Source organism: Megalops cyprinoides, chromosome 2 (assembly GCF_013368585.1).
Source record: "Megalops cyprinoides isolate fMegCyp1 chromosome 2, fMegCyp1.pri, whole genome shotgun sequence".
NCBI lineage: Eukaryota > Metazoa > Chordata > Actinopteri > Elopiformes > Megalopidae > Megalops > Megalops cyprinoides.
This window is the reverse complement of record NC_050584.1, coordinates 8,880,163-8,902,736: the sequence shown is the minus strand read 5'-3', so window position 1 is coordinate 8,902,736 and position 22,574 is coordinate 8,880,163. Positions and strand designations below refer to the sequence as shown.

At 46.1% G+C, this 22,574-nt stretch overlaps 1 protein-coding gene across 2 annotated transcripts in view; it reads right to left on the bottom strand.

The window, feature by feature from the left end:
* The window catches only part of ctdspla (CTD (carboxy-terminal domain, RNA polymerase II, polypeptide A) small phosphatase-like a), a 53,305-nt gene that overhangs the window by 2,791 nt on the left and 27,940 nt on the right, over positions 1-22,574 (bottom strand). The window contains exons 2-7 of one of the 2 annotated variants that reach the window (XM_036521150.1): positions 15,282-15,442; positions 12,120-12,152; positions 7,322-7,423; positions 5,049-5,105; positions 3,533-3,625; positions 1,269-1,454 (exon numbers count right to left, since the gene is read on the bottom strand). In XM_036521150.1, coding sequence (XP_036377043.1) covers positions 1,269-1,454; positions 3,533-3,625; positions 5,049-5,105; positions 7,322-7,423; positions 12,120-12,152; positions 15,282-15,442 — 632 coding nt within the window. The remainder of the gene's footprint in view (positions 1-1,268; positions 1,455-3,532; positions 3,626-5,048; positions 5,106-7,321; positions 7,424-12,119; positions 12,153-15,281; positions 15,443-22,574) is intronic. The other variant, XM_036521151.1, reaches the window with a different exon arrangement.

Genomic DNA, 22,574 nt, shown 5'->3' with positions numbered 1-22,574 from the left:
TCAAGTCTCAAAGTATCCTGACATGGCAATGTTTCCTGTGGGGACTATATGGCACAAAGCTTAACACCTGCACAAGTACTGTGTACAAGTTCCCATCCAACCAGTTCCAAGTACAAGAACAGAAACAATGTGCTGTTTTTGGGACTACCGTGCTGACATACTTCATGGTTAGTAGCGGAGGGACGGTTACAGTTCAGGTGCAGTTCCGACCCCCGTCGAGATGAGGAAGCCTCAAATCGTAGGATTTAACAAATAAAGGAGTACTTATTTTTGCGCTTGCCACTTCCAAATACGCTACGACGCCCAAATCATATTTTGCTACCGCGTTATGTTTAGGAAGGGAGGATCCCGTTGCTGAAGAAATCCCGACGTGCTCCATTGTCTGAAACAGACAGCCTGAGCGAGGTGGATTAAAGTTAAGATGTCGGGTTCTTAACTGTTGCACCCCTCCAGAGTGCACAGAGCCGCTGGCTAAATAATAGATGAGAAAGTGCATCAAAGGCCTGGAAAATAACAATCACTCAGCCTGCTCTCTCCTTCTTCCTTCAGGAAACACAGCACATCTAAGATAGAGTGCTTGCTTTAAAACGAACCATCAGTACGGCTGTATACTTATCTAGATCTAGTGAGCCGCAGACTGTTATTATATTCTGTAGCTCAGTACACTAGAGTTCGATAAACACTAACGTGTGGACCTCTTAAAGAGAATTTGCGTTTTTACAGAACAATAAATTGAATGTATATTGTCCTTAAAAGCCTTTAATACCTGTAATTCTTTACTCGTTATGCATTTTATTAGAGGAGCTACTTACAACAACTGTCCAACTTGCAGTGATAACTGTGGAAAATGGTAAATGTGACACTATGGAATCACATATATCATGGTAGTAGTGTATTCTGACATACTAGACTACTTTTTAAGCAGCTCAAAAAATAAGATAAACCTGCGAGATTGACTCATTTGATTACTGCCAGATACATTTGCTAAACGTTACAATTACGATTCAAGACGTTTCAAAGGTTTTTTTGACCTCTTATGCAGAGCACGAAATTATCAATAACATCCCCAGAAGCAGCCCATGTTTTTGGCGGGTCTGTTTTGATCCTCATGGATGACAAACTAATAAGAACGCTCGTAATGAAGTCATCCTTCCTTGGCCAACCTGGAAAGCAATCTCATATGTTACTGTCTTCACCTGGCTGTGAACAGAAGGGGATGAGTGCACATACGGCGCCTTGTCCAGGGGAATTTTTACAGAGGGACCCACCGCATTTTCGGGATGGAATATGTATGAGGCTGGGGAATTGTCCACTATGATGACTTTGCTGAGTTCTCTCCCCAGGCGGCTGAGGTCTTTGACGTAGTTTCCCCGGTGGAACACGCAGGACTCCCTGAAGAGCCGGGCCCGGAACACACCCCACTGGTCCAGCAGGTCCGCTACCGGGTCTGCATACTGCGTGGGATCAGAGCACAGCGTCACGCCAACATCAGCACTGTACCACACACACGCATGCGCGCGAGCGCACACACACACGCACGCACGCACGCGCACACACACACGCACACACATACACACACACACACACACACACACACACACGCACGTGCACACACATACACACACACATACACACACACACTCACGCACGTGCACACACATACACACACACATACACACACACACACGCACACACGCGCACGCACACACACATCTGGGAGAGACAAACAACAACCTCTTCCCTTTATTCTCACATTTCAATCATAAAATCTTTGAAAAATCTGTGGGTCTCTGTGTTCATGAATTTTGAGGTTTTCACATTTAAAAACCAAAAGTGCAAAAAGGCACAACACGTATCTACAACACCACAGCAGGAGAAAACATTCTAAGGAACAATTACTGTACAGAAGGAACCAGGGTGAAAATCAAATAATGAATAAGCTCATAAACATAACACAGTCAGGTTATGCCTGTCTTTTATTAATGCTGACATAAAAGACACAAAATGACACACTTCCACTTCAGCTACAGAAATCAATGCATTAACACCTTTTCCCTGAAGAAAAGAGCCATTTTCAGGAGGAACACTCACAAGGACTAAATACAAACACTTCATTTGCTTCAATTTCACTGACGCACTGCTGCAAAGTACCTGTACTAGTAGGCTGTAGTCATCATACAACAAGCTATTGTGCCTTGACTGGTTGTAGCCCACACACAAGCATAGCCTATGGACAGAATGGCCAGACGGCCGGACTGAAAGCCTAACTTAATGCTGATGTTACCCATTTACAGCATCTGTCCAAGCTCTGTGGTAACACATCAGAGCCCTAATGGGCAGGCAGAGACAGTCTGACCCCTGGCTTTGTGTGGAGTGAGCACAGTGGAGACGTGCCCCGCTGGGGGCGTGCGGCAGTCACTGCTGCTCGGTCCACTGTAGCTCTCACTCAAGCACCGTCTACGGCTCCCAAAACACATTATTTCTCAGGTTCCCGCTGATAAAGACATCATATGACTGAGAAATGAACAGACCAAAAGGTTTATACCGAAGCCGTGTCGTGGAGATTGACTGCGAGCGATTTGTCAGTCCTCTCCCAGCTTATCTTGGGCCAGCCCTTTGTTCAATCTGCTATAATGCTGCGCCGCATGGATTGCCGCTTTTTCACACTCCGAGCCGTCGCTTGCTGCAGCCAAGGATGGCCGTAATGGTCCGTGACAACAGACGGCTGTCACGCAGCTGATAAAGCGAACCTGACTGAACCCTGATTAAGCTTCAGCAGCGACGGGCTTAGGTTTGAGCTCCGGCTGACTGCGGGGTCTTTTCACAAATTTATTTGGCAGAAAAGAACGCTCCCCTGCACGGAGCACCTGTCTGCTGTGCGACCGTTAGCCCGAATCTGCTTCCCTGAAACACCAGCCTTCCCAGGAGCGGAAAATCTCAAGGCTGATCGGGTAAAAGGTGCAAGCCTGCTTGACAGCAGGTCTACTGCAGAGGATCAGGTGTATGAGCTGAGGAGGCCTGGGCTTCTGGGCCAGTAAGATGGAGGAAACTGGCTCCACACAGACATCTGCCTATGGCGTAGGGGTTCGTCTTTGTGCCCACTTTCGGCCTTTCATGACAGCCTTAACAAGGATCTGAGAACATGTGGCAACCTCTTCTAGCGAAACACTTTTGGTCTGTCACTCCAGATGGCAAGCTACCGTTCACTCAGCTAGGGAATCTTCTGGATACTGTACACGGGCACAATGTGACTAACATGGGTGCCTTGGTATTGCCATGGCGACACACTGGTCGCACACGGTCCACGGAGACACTTACCCGACTTAGGGAAAAAACTGGCGCACACAGAAACAGAAAAGAAGGGAGAAATGAAGACAACAAACACAAGGCAAAGGGTCTGTTTTTAACATAAGGAGAGAACAGAATGACTGGCCAACGACGCCGCGGCACGGCTACCCATAATTCGCAATTATATGACCGCCATCCATTTATTGTGACAGAAACGCAAGTAACCCTGGTGAGGTGGACAAACCTTGGCTAGACTAGCTGTGAAGAGCACACATTCAAACAGCTCCCCCATCTTCTGTAGAAACTCATCCACATGAGGCCTTTTCAACACATACACCTGCAGAGGGAGAGAGAGAGAGAGAGAGAGAGAGAGAGAGAGAGAGAGAGAGAGAGAGAGAGAGAGACAAATAATCACAAGTAAATACACTGCACAGCATTTGTACATCCCATAGATGAGGGCCTCGTGAATGTTACAACAAAGACCCTTGTAGAGTTGAAATATTCATGCAACACAGCATTAATAAACCTTAGGGAAATATGGTAATGTTCTTTCCTTCATACTACAAAACAAACCTAACCTGACACCTTGTACTGGGGAAAAAAAAAAACCCTGAATGTGAGCTCTACTGTTTGATTCAGGTAATCGTTACAGCACATTCACAGCACAGCTAACAGAACGAAAAACAAAAGAATCCCCTGCCTGTGAGGGGAGCCTGGTTGCTCAGACCACTAGAACCAGAAGACCTGCATCAGTATTCTGTTCCCCTCCAGCACTTCTCTTGCGCCGTTTTCTTCTCTCAGAGGACCAGCGACTGCCCCCCAGTGCAAGTAATCAAGAATAGGCCAACCTGGATGCACAGAGCCTATCCTGGATTACTTGAACCGGGTCGCAGCCTTCTCCTTTCACAGTGCTCAGCCAATAGAAGACTGGGGGTGGGGCCGAGAAAAACTCACCCCTGAGGATTCATTTCTTCAGAGCACACAACATCCGCAGCTTATTTTGCGTTGCACCACATATTAACACTGGTTTGTACACTGAAACAAGTGATACTGCACTCCTGTGACAACCTATGACAACCTCAGTTTTCAATGACAAGAAAATGTAAAGAGCAGATGTATTAAAAGGAAAGTACATTGCTTTTCAATTAGCAGGTGTGGTGCAATCTCCTAGGAACACTCACATTTGATTTGGCGAAGGATAAAGGGTGAAAAAAAACGCAGAGAACATTTCTCGAAAAAAGGGAGGGGAAAAAAAAAACACGGACTGAAATGTCATTTTCCTGAGCTCTTTATCTGAAAGGATATCCAGGGGGAGATGCAGGATTTAGCCTGAGGGCTGTTTTGAGTTCTCTGGCTCTGTAATAAGATATTCTGAAGTGACTGAGTCACAGAACACAGGAGCACAGTAAACTCTTCACAATAATATTTATTAATATTACATAATTAACGCATCCAACTAGCGTGTTGCTGGGTGGTGGTTTTAGGGTTGCTGTAACGTAAAACTCTGCAACAACAATGTACCATGATGTAACGTAGCACATGAACTACTGCCTACATTGTGTGTCATAAAATAATGTACGGTGAAGGAACAGATGAAATAATGATTCTGCAAGGTTGACTCAAACGATCTGCATCCTGAGATCCGGTAATTCCACAGAAACAAACACAAGGGATTTGATACAATCCTTGTATTACCTGTACAGAGAACTGGAAGGATGAGAGAATGGAGTGATGTTTTGGCGGTAGTCTGAGATCATTACCTGATGAACAGTGCCATCGATCTCCACAGGGACGATGAAATCGGCGTTGCTAATAGGCTGCAATGGGGGGGGAACAGCAACACATCAACGACTCATCGCATCACCGACCAACACATCTGATGTTTACCCCAATTGCAAACCCTGTACGCTTAACCGCACCTCAAGCAGATCACATTCACAACACACCCCCATGGCACATGCCACAGGTCTTCGTTCGGGAGAGGTGAGGCTCTGGGAAGAGCCCCCGCAAGCAGCCAGACAGGCGAGAGAGAGTGGGGGAGTGTGCAGACAGGATGAAAGGAAACGGCAGGCAACTCGGGTCTGTGATTTGCAAGAGGGATGAAGAAAAAAAAAAAAAAAAAGAGTGTGCAGCGCTGCTACAGACTTCTCCGCATCACGAATCCGCAAGCTCTTTGGCTTGCTAGTTAGGAAAGTTTCTTGCTGGGATCAAGCGGGGCGGCAAACATCTGACTGGGGTTTCGAGTGTGTGCTGCCAGGAAGATGAGAGGGCGTTTCGAGCTCTTGAACTATCCGACGTGAAACGGCGCTAAAAAACACTCTAACTGCATCAGACGCCACGCCTGACGGCGGAGGCAGAGGCCGCAGCACGCCCACTGCTTTCGCCCACGGAGGAGGGGGTAGTATGACAATGACAGCAGGGGGCGCCTGAGCTCTTCACAAGCAACACTCTGATCTGTGACCGCTGGATTGCAGCCCCGCACGTTAAGCCAACATTCTGCCCGTCATCAAAACATGAGATGTTTTCTTCTAACTAGCTCTATGTTTTTTTGTTTTTTTTGTTTAAGAAAATTTGGATTCTGCACCCTAACTATATGGACAATCTGGTTAAAACTTGTGTTGGGTATTTGAAGGAGATTAAAAAAAAAAAAAAAAAAACGAGTGAAAAACAATGCTTAACATCCATCTCTCAAACAGTCCAGAGAGAGACATTTCTCCAGGCTGTTCTGTCCATTTTTGTTTTGCTGACATGAATTCTCTGTAACAAAGGCAAAATACAGGGCAGTTAAATTTCTTTCACTTTCTATTGGACTTAAGGGGGAAAGGAATTTAAGGGAGATGAATCTAAGAGAGTGAAATGTGATTAGTAATCAGAGGATAAATCGTATTGACCTTTCGGCAAATGAAACAAATGAGCTCCAACTGACTTCACTTAACGAGTGTGTCCTCAAAGTGCCCACTTGTGTGTGTCCCTGCAGACCCTTCTCTTACAGTCGCTAGCGAGTTGATGCCCTGATGATCTGTGAATGGAATGAGGTGCAAATACAAGAAAACACCTGGAGGGAAAAACAGGGTGTAATCAGACAGAACAGTTGTGCGCTTGTTTTCAGATTTGGCCAAAAAAAAAAAAATCTGTTCAAATTAGGAGGGAAAAAAAATAAAATTCAGCTCAACGTTTCTGAGCAAAACAAACAAAAAAAAAAATCCCTCCACCAGTGTGCTGCAGACGGACACACCCTGTGTGTGCGCGTGTGTGCGTACGCGCGAGCGTGTGTAAATATGCCAAACTTGTGTACTGAAGTGCACCTCCCTGTGCTCTTTCCCTCCCCGCGCCCCACTGACAGACAGCTCCCTCCTCCTCCCTCTCTCCTTCCCTCGCTCGCTCGCCCCCTTTCTCACAGACAACAGAAATGGCAGGCAGACATTTCAGAGCCACCCACTCAATTTTCCTTTCATTTCAATAGCACAACAACAGTACATTTGCTCTGGGAGAGGGTTTAATCTGCAAGGCCCACATAATTGCTTATGCCTTTTTCTGAACTTTTATCTTTCTCTCCCCCCCCCCTCTCTCTGACACGTGCACATGAACATGCACCCACACAGACACACAGACAGATACAGACAGACAGACAGACATACAGACGCACACGCACGCACGCACACTCAGTGGTCTTAATTAAGACAATATGGATGCCGAAAAGTTGACACTCAGCGTTACCACGGGCCTTGGGAAGAGCACTTCAGGTCCTTAACGGAGGCCCAGTGAACGAATTCACTCGGGGAGCTAGGTCGCAGGGGTCAGCCCATTCACCACTCCTTTTCAATCAGGCCATCAGTCACCACTGGAGCCTCAAAGGCACATTAATTCTCACTGGGACTTATTTCGGGAGAGGCTCTGAGTCATTGCTGCTAATGAAACAAAACTGACGACAGCACACATGCATCAAAAGTGCCTGGATGAAAGGGGTGTCTGCTGCGCTCCGCGCCATCCTCCCGATACCTCTGCGGGCTCCCCCGCGTGCGCTTCCCGTTACCTTGAAAGAGCTGTGCACTAGGGTCTCGTCCAGGTCGATCACCACGCAGGTCTTGCCGTAGTCAGATATGCTCATCTCGGGTAGGAGGTATTTGGCTGGAGGCTGGAGGGGCAAACAGATCACAAGGGGCGTGAAGCGTCACGCGTGACAGCGGCGGCGGCGGCGGCATGGGAGGAGGAGAGGTGCAGGCGAAATGCACAGAGAGCATGTGCGTGCGTGTGTGTGTGTGTGTGTGCGTGCGTGTGTGTGTGTGTGTGTCTGTGTGACAGGTGAGATAAGGCAGCGCTACGCTCGGGGGAGCATGCGTGCTGGTACCCATCGGGCACGGAGAGAGGATGCATCGCTGGCCCTGTCAGAACAGACTGTGGCGCCCCGCTTGGCTGCTCTGGCGTTGTCGGGAGGCCTCACTTCCGACACGCCAGTTTTATGCAGCCAGTTCAACATGGAATCGTTTTCTTTAAAGGCTGTAATGGAAGGTTTCGTGGCTCAGAATTGCACGTTTCAGCCAAAGCATGGGGTCAAGGCTTTAAGGTAACAGAATCAACCTCTGCAGGCTGAATTCTTAACATTCTTAACTTTTTCCTCACAAATTATCACTTTTTTTTACCTGAAACACAGAGGGTTCTCTCATTGTATATATTCAAAGGGTACAATATTATCATCCTGTCCTTAAAAAAAAAGTACAAAAAAAGAGGAAAAAACATTCATCAAACAAAAGCACAACAGAGTGTATATGGCTATTTTAATTCACAGCCAGAGCGAGGACTTCTGATTTTCAAAGAATACCCCAGTCCCCTGGCCTTAAGAGAAGCAGCCTTTGTTATTCTCCAGTTCAAGCCCAAAGGGACTGAATGCATTGTTAACACATCAGAAGCGCGTGTTCGTAATGCAGCATATGCAAGCGTTTAAATCTGGTCTCTACCCGATGCCGTTACCTTACTCAGAAATGACATTTGGCTTAATCTGTGGACTTCGCATTCGCCCAGAGAGGCCTTGGGGACACAGCGGAGCAGCAGACAGATGGCCACCCTTAGTGGGACACACACTCACCATCTCAGAGTGACGAGAAAATGCTCATGCTGTGCTTGTGTGTGTGTATGTGTGTGTATGTGTGTGTATGTATGTGTCTGTGTGTGTCTGTGTGTGTCTGTGTCTGGTGTATATGTGTGTGTGTATATGTGTATGTGTGTGTATGTGTGTATATGTGTGTGTGTGTGTGTATATGTGTGTATATGTGTGTGTGTGTATATGTGTGTGTGTGTGGTGTATATGTGTGTGTGTGGTGTATATGTGTGTGTATATGTGTGTGTGGTGTATATGTGTGTGTATATGTGTGTGTGTGTGGTGTATATGTGTGTATATGTGTGTGTGTGTATATGTGTGTGTGTCACGCAGCCCTGTTTCTCAGCAGCACACACAATACTCAGCGGAGAGAAAAAAAACATGCCCTCGATGTTTGATTTCACAGTTTACCAGGGAGCCTGTAAGATCGTGATGCCTGTACACTGTCGCAGCTGACAAGGACACAGTCCATTGAGAGACCTGCAAATACGGTTCCTTTAATCAGCGGTCACATGTAAGGAGCAATGGGTTTAGTCCTTTATCTGTGGCAGTCTGTCACATGCACGATCAAAATAACATCACACATCTCAAGTGGCCCTGAGGTAGGTCAGGCAACCATTGACTGTCAGCGTGAGATTCATGTATCAGACAGCTGGCTACCCTCAACCTCAAACATTTTTTTTTTTAAATTAAGTGCTTAAATGGATCAGTTAGGTAAAATCAAAGAGATGGCTCATTAGACCAAGGAGTCTGGAGGACTGCAGTCACTCCAAATTGGCATTGTTCGTAGGCCATATAGGTTTGTCAGAGGGGCAAGGTAAAAATGCAGCATCAGCTAACAGCAGCAGTGAGGCATGCTGGGATAGATCATTTCCCTGCTGCGGCAAGGAGGGGGGGGCAGTGTGACATGCCCTGATCTGGGTCTGCCTTTTGGAAAGCCCCGGGAGAGGACAGAGAGGGGACAGGGGAGGGGACCCCCATGTCAACCAGACACAAAAGAGCCTGCTGGCAGGGTCACAAAGCTTTATTCTGAAACGGATATGACAAAATCTGACGGAACTAAAACTTGGCAAACTGACAACACTGTTTTTTTGTGTCATAAATCAGGCTGACGTATGACGTGCTACATGGGTTATCGGTTAAATAATGTTTCTAAATATTTCTGGCACAACAGAATGTCATTTCCTTACTTAAAATGTGTGATGTTAAATTATATCATACGTTTAACAGCAAGCATTTTCTCTGTTTCATCTTTACTTTCCCTGTCAAAACCCACCCTTCAATGCATACTCACCTCCCCACTTAAAACGAATTCACTTAACCACCAACAAGGGTTGTGCTGTTGACGATGCTTTAGTGCAACCACGGAGTGTATGACAGTCAGGCAGAAATCCTAACATTCAAAACCTCAGCAAAGGGTTCTCATCAGATGAGGACACTTCTTCCATGCTGCTCATTTGTTGCCGGCACATACTCATTCACGTGACAACTATGCAATGCACACGTGCACACACTGCGGTTAAAGATGTCCCAGCCAATCTGACCAGAGCCATTCTGACGCGCACTGGGTCCTCCCCTAAAGAGTATTCTGCGCCGTCCCCGTTACGGGACGGTTTCGGGTCACTTCTCTGAGTCATCGGCGACGTGCGGCAAGGACGCTCGGATGCGCTCGCCGCGTCACCCCTCAGTCACGTTGCCCCGCTGCCGCGGGTCAAAAAGACACCCCGGGTCCTTTCGTCTGGCTACTTCAAGAGATGGCTGCTCGATTATGGCAAAAAATCATAATCACGATTATTTTGGTCAATATTGAGATCACGATTATTGATTACTCACTGACTTTGGAAACATCATGCATTTATTGAACTTTAAAAAAAACTTGTCCTTTTAACAGTGGATTTTCTTCAACTTTAAATATAGTTCAACTGAAAAAAAGAGATATATATATATATGTGTATATACACACATTTCAATAAATAATGTGGCACAATAATCGTTTTATCTCGATTATCTTGTTTTCATAATCTTTGGAAGCCAAAATCGTAATTGAAAATAAAATCTAATTAATCGCCCAGCCCTACTTCAAGATAACACATGCTACATCAGGCATTGTGTATGACAGGCTGCTTTCCTTTGTTGCATCTTACAGGTCCAGCTAAAACACATAAAACAGTGGCGGTGGGGTTAATCCTGACTGCCTCAGAGCCCGCAAAGGGATTTGACAGTGGACTGAAGCCGGCAGGAAAGATGAAAGCCGAGGCCCGGCCATGCCAGCAGAAACACAGGGGGAACTGACCTATTAAAAGAAAAAAAAAACAAAAAAAAAACAAAAGACCGATCTCGTCTGTGTCTGGACCATAAACCAGCTATTCAGGGCATGGGTGACTCACACCAGACTAGCATCCAAATGCCAGCTGTGCCCTGCTTGTGTAAGAGGGTCAAATAAAGCAGCACAGAGCTGGGATTACTCTTATCCATTATTTATTTTTGCATTACATTACTTTCTGCCTTTGTGGATGGCCTTATCCAGAGCAGCATAACTTGCATTTTACATTGTACAACTGGGCACTTGTACAACTGGGCACTGAAGCAAAGTGGAACAGGACTGAATATACAGCCACTGGCTGTTATGCTGTCAGTCGTGTTGCTTAACCACCATGCCACTACTACATGTCACTGGTCCAAACATATACCCAAAGGAAATGTGTGACTCCAGTGCATATCTAACACAGCACTTTGATCCTCTAAGTGTTTCAGTCAAATTCCCCGTCAGACGTGAGACCTAACCCTCAAGCTCCAGGAAGGACCCGAGTGGCTAGCTGGTGGGGGAGGGGTGGAGAGAGGTGTCAGGGAACCAACGATCCAAGCGAATATAAAGGAACTTTTACTTCTCTTAATGTGGCGTGATGAAGCAAAATGCAGGCAAACTGCAGAAACTGTATACAAAAGCCAGGAAAACCCAAAAATAAAACAAAACTAACAAAAAAGTTGTTCACTTTGTTTGTTGTTTAGTCTACTAAGGCTAAAAAGTTAGCCACAATAAACAAAATAAAGGACTTATTACTTTAAGTCCCTTCACACTGCAGGAAGTGAACAGTAGCCCCCACCGAGCCTGATTAAAATGCCTCTCTAACCTTTGGGCCAGGTCATTTACAAGCTCACCCCCCTGGAATGAACCACTACATTATGTCAAATAATATCAAATGAAAATAAATATGAATTTTTGACAAGAACCAATTCGAATCAAACAGACAATTAATACTAAAAAGGGTAAATCAAAAGCAGATACTATAAAAAGAATGGCTGAAAGATTATGCTGGATTGTGTAGCACTCCCCAGCTTGCATGTGGACAGGTGGGTGGGTGGAAAAGCATGGCTTTACATTTCCACACTCCCAGAGTGACAGGAGGCTCACCTCCTCACCCTTACCTCATCATATTAGAGACCTTAGCCTTTAACTGTTTTGATAAACGCCAGATGGCCCAAATGGACAAAAAAAAAAAAAAAAAAATAGGAAACGAAGAAAAAGGGCTGAAAGGTGTTATCCTGAGAAAGAAGGCCTGTGGCTGAAGCAGACTTGACTGGGACATTGGAACTTCAACCGTCTCGACACAGCACTGACACACAGATGAGGAGTAAGCAGCCCTGCTGTTGAGGGATCAGGCATGCGGTGTTGGTCACGGCTGCTGACAGCATAAACAGCATGCAAAAGGAGAGTAACATAAAGGAAAATACATACACTGGGGATGGGAATGACCTCGACCTGGTCACACTGGGGAATGAAACACACACACACAAAACAGAAAGAAAGAGAAAGGAGTGGGGAGAGAGAGCAGAGAGAGAGAGAGAGAGAGAGAGCGGGAGAGAGCGGGAGAGAGCGGGAGAGAGAGAGCAGAGAGAGAGAGAGAGAGAGAGAGAGAGAGAGAGAGAGAGAGAGAGAGAGAGAGAGAGAGAGAGAGAGAGAGAGAGAATGATCATTAACAACAAGTGAGGAAAGAATGGACAGACACAGAGCACAGTTTGCAACAATGCAGAGCTTATGTGACACAAAAGTAATGCTTCCTTCACAGGAAAGCCACAGTTAACCCCAACACAGGGAGCCTTCCAACACACGGCTCAAACCGTCTGTGAATACCAGCACTGGAAATGCGCTAACAGAAACTGTGCTGTCGTCCATCCTTCTGAACAACACAGCCCCAAGGGAGCAAAAAAACCATGAGCAAGTACACAAACACACACATTGAGGTTTCTTTTTAGTGTGGTCCCTCTGAGCAAATGTACGTGAGCGTATGTTCACACACACACACACACACACACACACACACATAAGCACTGCAGATTCAAGCGGTGTTCTCTGGGGTAGTGACGAATGATGTCAGCAAACATACCCCGCCAGGAAGCGAGTGGGAACAGAGAATGATTGCTGAGTGAACGGCAAGAGGGTGCACTGCATCTTTGTTTGTTTGTGTGTGTGTGTGTGTGTGTGTGTGGCAATTGTGTCTGTGTGTACGCGTACGCGCCAGTAGATGAGTATGCCTGCTTGCCCACAAGAACAGGACACACAGTTCAAACCCATCACATTCAGAGATGGCCCCAATACCTGGACTATACTGATGGGGGACAAAGGGCTGTCTACACCATCCCCTTCTCGCCATCCCATGCTAGACCTTCTACATAAGCCAGGGACATACAGAGGAGCTAAGCAGCCAAATGATGTATGCCTGCAAAGGTCTGAATGTGACATGAGCACACCATTATGCTACCGCTGATTACGGAGATTGGGTAAACAGTATTTTGTTGCTTTCTTTTGGCTTTCAAACGCTCTCTTCCACAGAAGAGAGTTTCAGTCCATACTTTCAATTGGCCACCGGGAGCTGGCGATTTCCTTTAAAGAATGTTTAACGAGCAGTGGTGTTTCAGCCCTTATTTCCACAGAGTGCCGCTCTTATTGTTCTCTGTGGAGGGAGCTGAAAAGGTAGCTCCACACAAGCTCACAGGCTACAGCTGCAATGTTGCTATAACATCATTGGTAAACATGGGTACACGATGACAGAAGGGCCAACCTGAGCTCTACGACAGTTCATCTACTGAAAAAGGCTCCGAGCAAAATTACCTACCTTAAGTAGTGGCATGTAAGATGACGTATATTGAATGTATGTTTTTCCTGTCATTTTCGCAAAGTCATACATACAAAATACCTGTATTCAGTTCCACAGACACAGTACATTGAGACAATAGCATCTCCAACTGAACAAGAACAAAATGTCCTTACTGGCATTCGATTCACTCTCACTCTCTGAGCTATTCCTATGCTGCCATATTCAAGGCTGTATAAATGTTTCACTTTGCAAAATGAACAAAATCCGCTGTTTATCATTCAGTATTGCAGAAAGCTACACGGTTATGTGCTGTCTGACAGCGCAACACAATTCAGCTGTCTTTTGGCAGCCGCATACTAGCGGATACAGGCCAGAGCGAAAACAGCGATGCAATTCAGTAAGGCACGACTAGATGTACAGTACAGTGTGCCGGAAGAAATACTGTTCAATGGGGCATAAGCACACAAAAAGAGCGGCTTAGAATTTGAATACACTCCTGTTCTGAATTTGCGCCTTAATGCTAATATCGCTTGTAAATGCTAATATAGCATGTAAAATAATTTGAGAGAAAAAAATCTGCTGTCAAGTGCCTTTTGTGTTTAGGTAAATTGTTTAAGTACATGCCTTTTGCAAGGTGATATGGCAAGAAAAGCAAATTATTATTATAGTTGATGATGATGATGATGGCGAGTAGTTAGACGTGGTGTAAAAAGATGGAACTGGTTGGGCACATCTTGGGAGAATGCTTGCTGACCAAAGAGAAATGTTACATCTCAATACTCCAGCTGGTGTAGCATCCAGATGTTTGGGCAGTGTAAAAAGACCCTTCATATGCAGAGCCAAGGAATGCTCACTTAATTAATGACTTACTTTGAAAAGTTAGGCTGGAATTTTCTCTCTCTGAGGTCTTTCAAGTTGGGTTTTTTTTTTGCACAATATGGCTCCAGAGTATTCCTTGGTTTTTTTATGACTGTTTACTAAAGATGTGACAATGACATCAGAAACGTTTACAGCTTTGCTAGGAGTCCATACAGATTCTTTAAAGGAGAAAAAATTTTGATATTTGGGACAGTCAAAGATAGTGGTTAAAACCTGTGAGTCTGGCAGTAGCCGTGACAATGGTTTGAGAGCTGGAGACGCAGCCAGAGACAGAGTGAGAAGGGGAAAGAGAGAGAGACGGGGTACTGCTACAGAGTGATGGAGTCCAGAGACTACGAGCAGCGGCCTCAGCAGACCGTTCATTACACAGAGTGGTCAGTGTGTGAAAGGGGTGTGAGATCCAGTGACTGGGCAATCCATCACATAGGACACAAACAAGGGCCACATTATGGGGATTAAAGAACTTGCAGTGCTTTCACGTGTGTGTGTGTGTGTATGTGTGTGTGTCTGTGTGTGTGTGTGTGTGTGTGTGTGTGTGTGTGTGTGTGTGTGTGTGTGTGTGTGTGTGTGTGTGTATACAGAAGTCAACGCTTTGGGAAACGTGCCCATCATCTCTAGGTCTGGCTGGAGAGTTCAGCGAGTTCAGAGCAGCTGGGAGACTTGTGGGGCTGACTGAGAATGCAGTGTGCCCGCGTTTTAAAGCGGGATGTGAACAGAACAGACCAGACCGCACTCTCCCATCTCAAGGCAAACAAACAAGCAAACACGCTCCTCGGGAAGCCAACTCGTTTCATCAGGAATAAAGCTTCAGCACAAAAGTTTTAACACGCTCCTCTGCCAAGTGAAAATATGCACCTCCCGTGTTCGCAACTGGTTCGCACGCAGCTTGAGTGCGTTAGGGGCGCAGCGCTAAGTAGTCTCACCTTCGGAAGCGTCCCGTTTTCCTCCACAGGGGGAGTCGGGGAGCTGGTGCTGTTGTTGTTGGTTGAGGGCGGCTCCACATTGTAGTTCTGGAAGCAACAGAAGAAAGTGCTGAAGATACCTCGACTCCGCTGCTTCTTTAAGCTGCTGCTCGAATGGGAAACTGAAAAAGAGCACAGACAAAGCAAAGACATTTTATAGCCCCTGACGGTTAGTGTTTGAGATGTACCAACGCAACAGATACTGTCAGCGATAATGTAGCTGGTTGGTTGCGTCCAGTTCCACTGTATGGAACAGAGGTTAGTGTGCTGGCCTTGTGGCCAGAGATTACCAGGTTTTATACCAAGGTGGAATACCTATACAGAACATGCAGCTGGGTCAAACGAAAAATGAGTAATCACTTCCAGAGAATTTGGCCCCATCAAAAGCATGCTGGCTATCATACAGTTTCCCCACAGTGTCTCCTCTTGCAGGCATGGTTCAGCACCATACGACCTATTAACAGAGCTGCCCTGAAGTCGCTCACTTTTGGCATGGGCACACAATTTGACTATCGTGGATATCATAAACACCTAATCACAGGCAAAATTCAGCCTGGCCCGGGAGTCTTATGCAACGACACTCCGCGTCATCACCTCAGACCTTCTGACCCTCTTTAACCTCCTTGGATGTAGAGCAGGAACCTTCACAGCTTCTTCAAAACAATGTTCCAAAAAAATCCCCTAAACCTTTTCTTGGCAAAAGTCAGTCAAGCAAACATTAAAGTGATCCACATTATGGATAAAAACTGCACAACAACAAGATTTTTTTTCCCTGGTTCATAGTTAAGCCCCCAAAAACAATCACTGCAACTTATGAGAATATTTGCACCAATATCTCTCTGGCCATGTTTCAACAATATTAAAATACTACAACATACTACAACTGCACAGCCTGTATTGCTCACCTGTTTTGATGACAGCCATCAGCAAGGTAATCAATCAACCGCTAGGCAAAACTTTATAACAAACACTGCAGTGGTGTAACTTCCATAGATACAACTGTACCAATTGCATGCTGTTTAAAAATGCATAAACAACAATACAAAAAACAATGTATAAAAATGTCAAGGTAACTTATGCTTAATATCATCTGTTGGCAAGGCACTGATAAATAAGAACAGTTAAGATACTAATCTCCCTATGTTTGTGGGGGGTAATGTTACCTGTTCATCCTTATATAAGCAATGCAATCCATAATGTTGAAACGGCATGATTAATTTATTATACCTAACTACCTGTTGCTATGTTCACTTGTGCCAATTTATAATATCAGCTCATTAGGCAAAGCAATTCCTCTGGTCACATACTTTATCTACATTATTTCACTTTGTTAAAAAATAGACCAAAAAATCCCCAATGGTTTATTTCTCAGCAACAGAGTATGCATCTTAAAACATGCAAGAAAACTACATTGACGGTGTAGTTGCGAAACCTCAAATGGACTGTGTACTGGCCAAAGATGCACCAGGCAGCTGCAGTGAGGATTCTGGCACAGCTGCAACAAAAAGCAGAACCAAAAGTACATAAAGAGGGGAAAAATAAAATATGACTTTCGCTTATGGCTGAAGACTGGTCTTCCTCAACACTATGTACTACTGCCGTGCTTCTTAACCTGAGAATGTCTGAAATGCATTTTAGTCCGTGCATGGCTGTTCAGTTAGCACTAGTGCCAGGCACATTTCATGAGAAACATTCCAGGCTTTGCCCGTGGTGTGTCATTTGCATTCCTGCGGACTCCGCACATCACAAGTTTGGGGGAACTGTGTGAGGGGAAACGCGCTGTATTGTAGCTTCACGGACGCAGCTTTAGGCTTTCTTTTAAAACAAATTAGACGAAGAGGTTCTATTGCATTACAGTATGTTTACATCTGCTGAATTGTTTCTACTTTGTTCAAAATTTGACCGATGCACTACAATGCCATACTCTACTGACATTTCCTGACGGAGTTCCGAAACAGTCCCCTTCTTTCTGTCTGCCTCACACATACATTATAGGTGCAGACACACACACACACACACGCGCACACGCACGCACACGCACACACACGCACACACACGCACACACGCGCACACACGCGCACACGCGCACACACGCGCACACACGCGCACACACGCGCACACACGCACACACACGCACACACACGCACACACACGCACACACACGCACACACACGCACACACACGCACACACACGCACACAAACTCTGTCCTCTAGGTGCTTGCAGAATATGGCCCCTGAAATTAAGACAGCTCCATGTGAGTAAAGGAAGTGATGATTTTCGGGGAGGATGTGAGATGTGTTGGTAATGAAGGGAGGGCGCTGCTTTAGCCCTAACTGATAAGCAGGCCTACGGCAGGAGCGTGGGCGGGAAGCACATTCCTGTCACAGCTCATCTCTTCAGCACCACACAGAAGAGCATGGATGGTGGGTGTGTGTGTGTGTTTGTGTGTGTGTGTGTGTGTGTGTGTCTGCACCTATAATGTATAAGAGAGACAAAAAGGAGGAGACTGTTTCGGAACTCTGTTACAGTACAGCAACACTGGTCAAGTGCATGTTTGTGTTTGTATGGGTTTTATGTGCGTGTGTCTGTGTGTTTGTGTTGGTGTGCATGTGTGTGCATCTGCGTGGTTTGACAGGGATGAGGGGGAGCCTCAAAGTCACGCCCGCTCAGCTTCGTCTACTGAACGCATTTCATCAGACACAACGCAGAGTCAGGCCCTTTCATTCTGACGCTTCACAGGATCGGCGTCACCGTAAACACAGAACGGAGCCCACTGCTTTCTGCACCTAACCTTTTATTCCGCTTGGGTGAGACAACGCTGTCCTGCCTTCAGGAAAGCCGGGCTTTGCCTCACTCTCAGAGGCTGCCGCATGCGTTTGACACAAAAGGCATCTGCTTAGCGCCTGACCTCAGACACAACTTGTTCTTTTAATTATTGAAGGAGAGGCAGGAATTGCAGAGCTCTGGCGGGAAAGTGCAACAGAAGCATGCGCAACAGAATACATAAAACGGAGACAGCTTCAGATGGAAGGGGCGCCTGGTTCCCCTCGCCGCCCTGCAGGGTCCCAGACTGGACCCGTCTGAAAGCTGTGCCACAGACAGAGTGCGCGAATTGACAAAATCCCCCAGCTCTGGTAACGTGCTCTCATCAGTCTGGACTTTATTTACACCAAATACACAAAGAGCTGAAAGAAAAGTTGCGTACTTTTTGTCTCCTCCGTGGTGTACAATGGCCGCATTGTTTCAAAATTCCAGTAACGCTACAATTCCTCAAACCTGTGGTTTGGACGGGCGTGGGAGGGGGGAAGGTAAATCAATTAGACGCGACCGAAAAGTTTTGCAAGTGCGTAGCGAGGAAATTTTGCGGTTCTTCGTTCTGCGCCAAAGTATTCACAACAGCGGAGCGCTACGGTGGACTTTTCTAGATGCGCTGACGTTCAGAGCGCTACAGTTCCTGGAGCACGACTGGACATGATAACAGTCATTTTCCTCTTCTTACATTGTTTGCCTTCTTTTAAGTGTGACGTGTGCTCACCCCTACAGTCCGCCCTGAGAAACATCCTCGTGTAGCTGAAGTGAATTTACAACACTGTTACAGCGCAGCTACTGAAAGCTAAAAGCTATGACTGAAGTCTGCTTTTAGTTGTCATCAGATGCTGCACTGGCGCCCATCCACGGCAAAATGTCGCAATGATGTTTGCCTGCACTGGGGGGCTTGTGTGGGCAAAAACAGTAGTCTAAAACGTATGGGTACATAAGTGCTGCCACCATACCCCCCAGTTCTGACTTGGGAATCAAAGACTGTTCACTGGATTGAATGCCATATGGTGTCACCACGCTGTGTGAAATGTAGTCGGTAACTCTGGAAACTGTTACGTGTACCAACAGAAAAAACATGCAAGCGAACGCATTACATTACACTATTGGCATTCAGCAGACCCTCTTATTCAGAGCGACTTACATATTTTACAGGTTTTTTTTGCAATGTTATCCACTTACACAGCTGGATATTTACTGAGGCAATTGCGGGTTAAGTACCTTACTCAAGGGCACAGCAGCAGGGCCCCAGCACGGAATCGAACCGGCAACCTTTCGGATACGAGTCCTGCTCTTTAGCCACTATGCTACACTGCTGCTGAAGGAACAGAAACGAGAATAGCCAAAACAAAGATCCGGATTGCTCATTCCTATTGCAAAACTATGTTTATGCTACAGGTGTGACAGGTCACATTAGGACGGGTTAGAGAGAACACAGGGAGCCCTTTCCCTCTGGGGAGATTTCCAATAGGTTACCACTCCTTGTACCCGGAAAAGTACCTCACAGAATGGTGCATTTTAAATGGCAGCCTTAAGGAAACACCGAGACCTTTAGCTACAGCAGCAGTCACAGTACGTCACCTCAGCATGCTCAGACTAATCGAAGACGGGTCAAGCATCTCTAATGCATGAATAAACTTTCAAGCGCTAATGCGGCTTTAGCGGGCTTGACAACTTTAAGTGGACGAGGATTTAAACAGAAGCAGTAATGAATTGACATGTACTTCAGCTGAATATTCTCATGACAACACATATGTCTGGCTGTGGGGAAAAATGGCATCCAGGATACCGCATTGTAAATTGTTACATTAGTCAGTGTGCTTACATGTTTAATTGTTTATGTTTCCCTGGAAAGTGGAGAAAGGATAAAACAGGAGGCTATAGCACACGCTACACAATGTGCTATTCGGCTACATTGTTCAATGTACTGTGCAGGTCGCTGCACTCCAGAAGCAAGAAAAAAAGCATCAATATAAAAACATAATATAAAGAAATGACCACATTTCCCTAGTAAATAAAAGCCTTTACCCTCTCTTCAAGAGGTCTCGACAGTCTGCAGATATCGAGAGGCTAATCTGTGGCTAATAAAGTGTTTAAAGAATCAAAATGATACAGTGAGGCAATAGGAACCTATATATCACTACTACAAGCAGCAATACTTGCAGCAAATGCCCGGGAACTCAAGGGATGGTTAGAGTGGAAAGCGAGCGCAGGACTCATTTTTAAACACGAGTGTGGGCTTCAAAATAGCGGGTGAGGTAATTATGAAATTATTGTAAACACGATCGCGCACCGTTACACCTCTCAGCGCAGACACCACTTTTCAATTAAGGTCAGGAATGACAGTGTGACTGGTCGAGGGGGGTGGGGGGGACGACAGGCCAATCCAGACCTCCCCCTGGACTGTAACTCGACAGCTGCTGCTGCCGGTGTCGTGCGGGGGCCGGCAGGGGGACCCAGGGCAGAACGAGACACAGGGAGACATAGCGGGCACTCGCACAGTTTAACAAGCGATACATGCAGCGCTGCAGTCACCGCAGGGCAGGACTCCCTAAAGAGTCCTGAGGGATAGATGACACCCATTCGCCCCACTCCCTCCCCCCTCCCCTCCCCTCCCCTCCCACTCCTGACACTCCAGTCCCTCACTGGCTGGCTGTGCCTCCATTTTGTGAGACTGCGCTATATTTTCCCGCGCTCTTTGGTTTCCTGCCCAGTGCAGCAGCCTGGAAGAGCGTAGGAGAGAGGTGGGCGGGGGGGGATGGGGGGAGTTGGGGAGAACAGGAAGCGCCACACAGCCTATAAAAGGGCTGCATTCCTCCCCCGCCCCCTCTGACAGCAACACCCCTCACAGGCGGCTCTCTTTTTCCCTCAGACACAAACAGCCATGTTCAAAGTTCAGCGCTGGCAGACGCGCAGCCGCTTCTGACCTCCCTCTCTCCTCTCCTCCTCCGGGAGGAGGAATGCAGGCCGAGCCGGCATGTTCGGTCACGCCGCCGACTCGGGCCCTAAGAGTGACTCCGCTTTCCAGAAGGCCAATCAAACCCCTGGCATGACTTCAAAAACACCCTGCAATCCACTCAGCTGTCTCCCTCTAATCTCTGAGCTAAAGTCGTTTCCCTTGACATTGTTAGGGCATAATGGCCTCTCTATGCATCACACATCGCTGACTGCAACTGCGTGAAATTGTTGCTTTATTCCTTCATTCCGACTGTTACACTCTGCTTAAATGTTGTACTGCATAATACAAGTGTCTAAGCTTGTGACATAAGCCATTTCCAGAGAATAGCCCATGCTGTGGAGGGCTTTTCCTTTCAATTACGTAGGCACAAAATTGCGTAACTTCAAAATTCAGCCAGCAGCTCCTTTGTTAAGCTTCTGACACTGAATATGGGCCGCGGCTTAAAGCAAATTCATAGTCCTTTTCAGGATTTTTCAGCGAACTAATAGCTTATCTCAAGTCTTGATTTAAAAACAGGTCTGCGACTTTTTTTTGTGGTTTTAACAATGTGGAAAGTGCATTCGATAGCACCAGTGTCGGTCACATTTATAAAGGCCACGTACTGGGTCAAGTTAAGACAGAAGGATAATGCTCCTCGCAGGACTTACTGAGCCCTGCAGGCACACAGCGTCACATTTTGCACAACTCTGTGCCTGTATGCTCTACATTTCCAGTGAATTCTCATTTTACCTGGTTAACCAGTGGATAAAAACAGTCTACATCGTATTATGGTTATCTTACAGTTTGAAAGATATCACCAGTCAGTTGGTTTCCCTTAATTACTTCTTGGGTCCTTAAAACTACTGCGCAGGCTACTTTACTTACACCAAAGTAAGTAAAGGCAGACATGTCTGTGCATGCATGTAATGAACAGACAATTTCTAGGTATCATGCACAGTGACATGTCAAACGACAGATCCAGTCAATACTGTGCACCTACTAGTAAACGGTAAATATCCAAGCTCGGACACAGACTGAGAAAAAGACCCTTAAGAGAGTGAAGAAGAATAAAGAGGAATGTACCCAGCAGCCAACAGAGTTCACAAAGAAAACACAGGAAATTCCTGTAATTCCAGCCAGGAAAAAAACAATAACCATCTGACCGGAAGAACACACACTGGACAGAAAAAAAAAAAAGAAAAAACATAATGGAGGCCTCACTTAAGCTTAGAAAATGAGCCGCTTTGCTTTAGAAAATGAGTCCTGTGGAGTGCGCAGTGCAGAATTGCTACAGTAACACAGCTCGCCCCTTCGGAGAGTCAACCATCAATAACCCAATACTGCAATCACAACAATCCAGCTTACTGAATCAATCAAGTACTCACCACTAGGTTTGCGGCTAGGGTTAGGGTGAAGGACTATTACAACTGTTAAAATCCTTGAACCAACAGTCTCATAAACCACGAACTACAGTCAGACAAGCTGTGTCTATGCCTT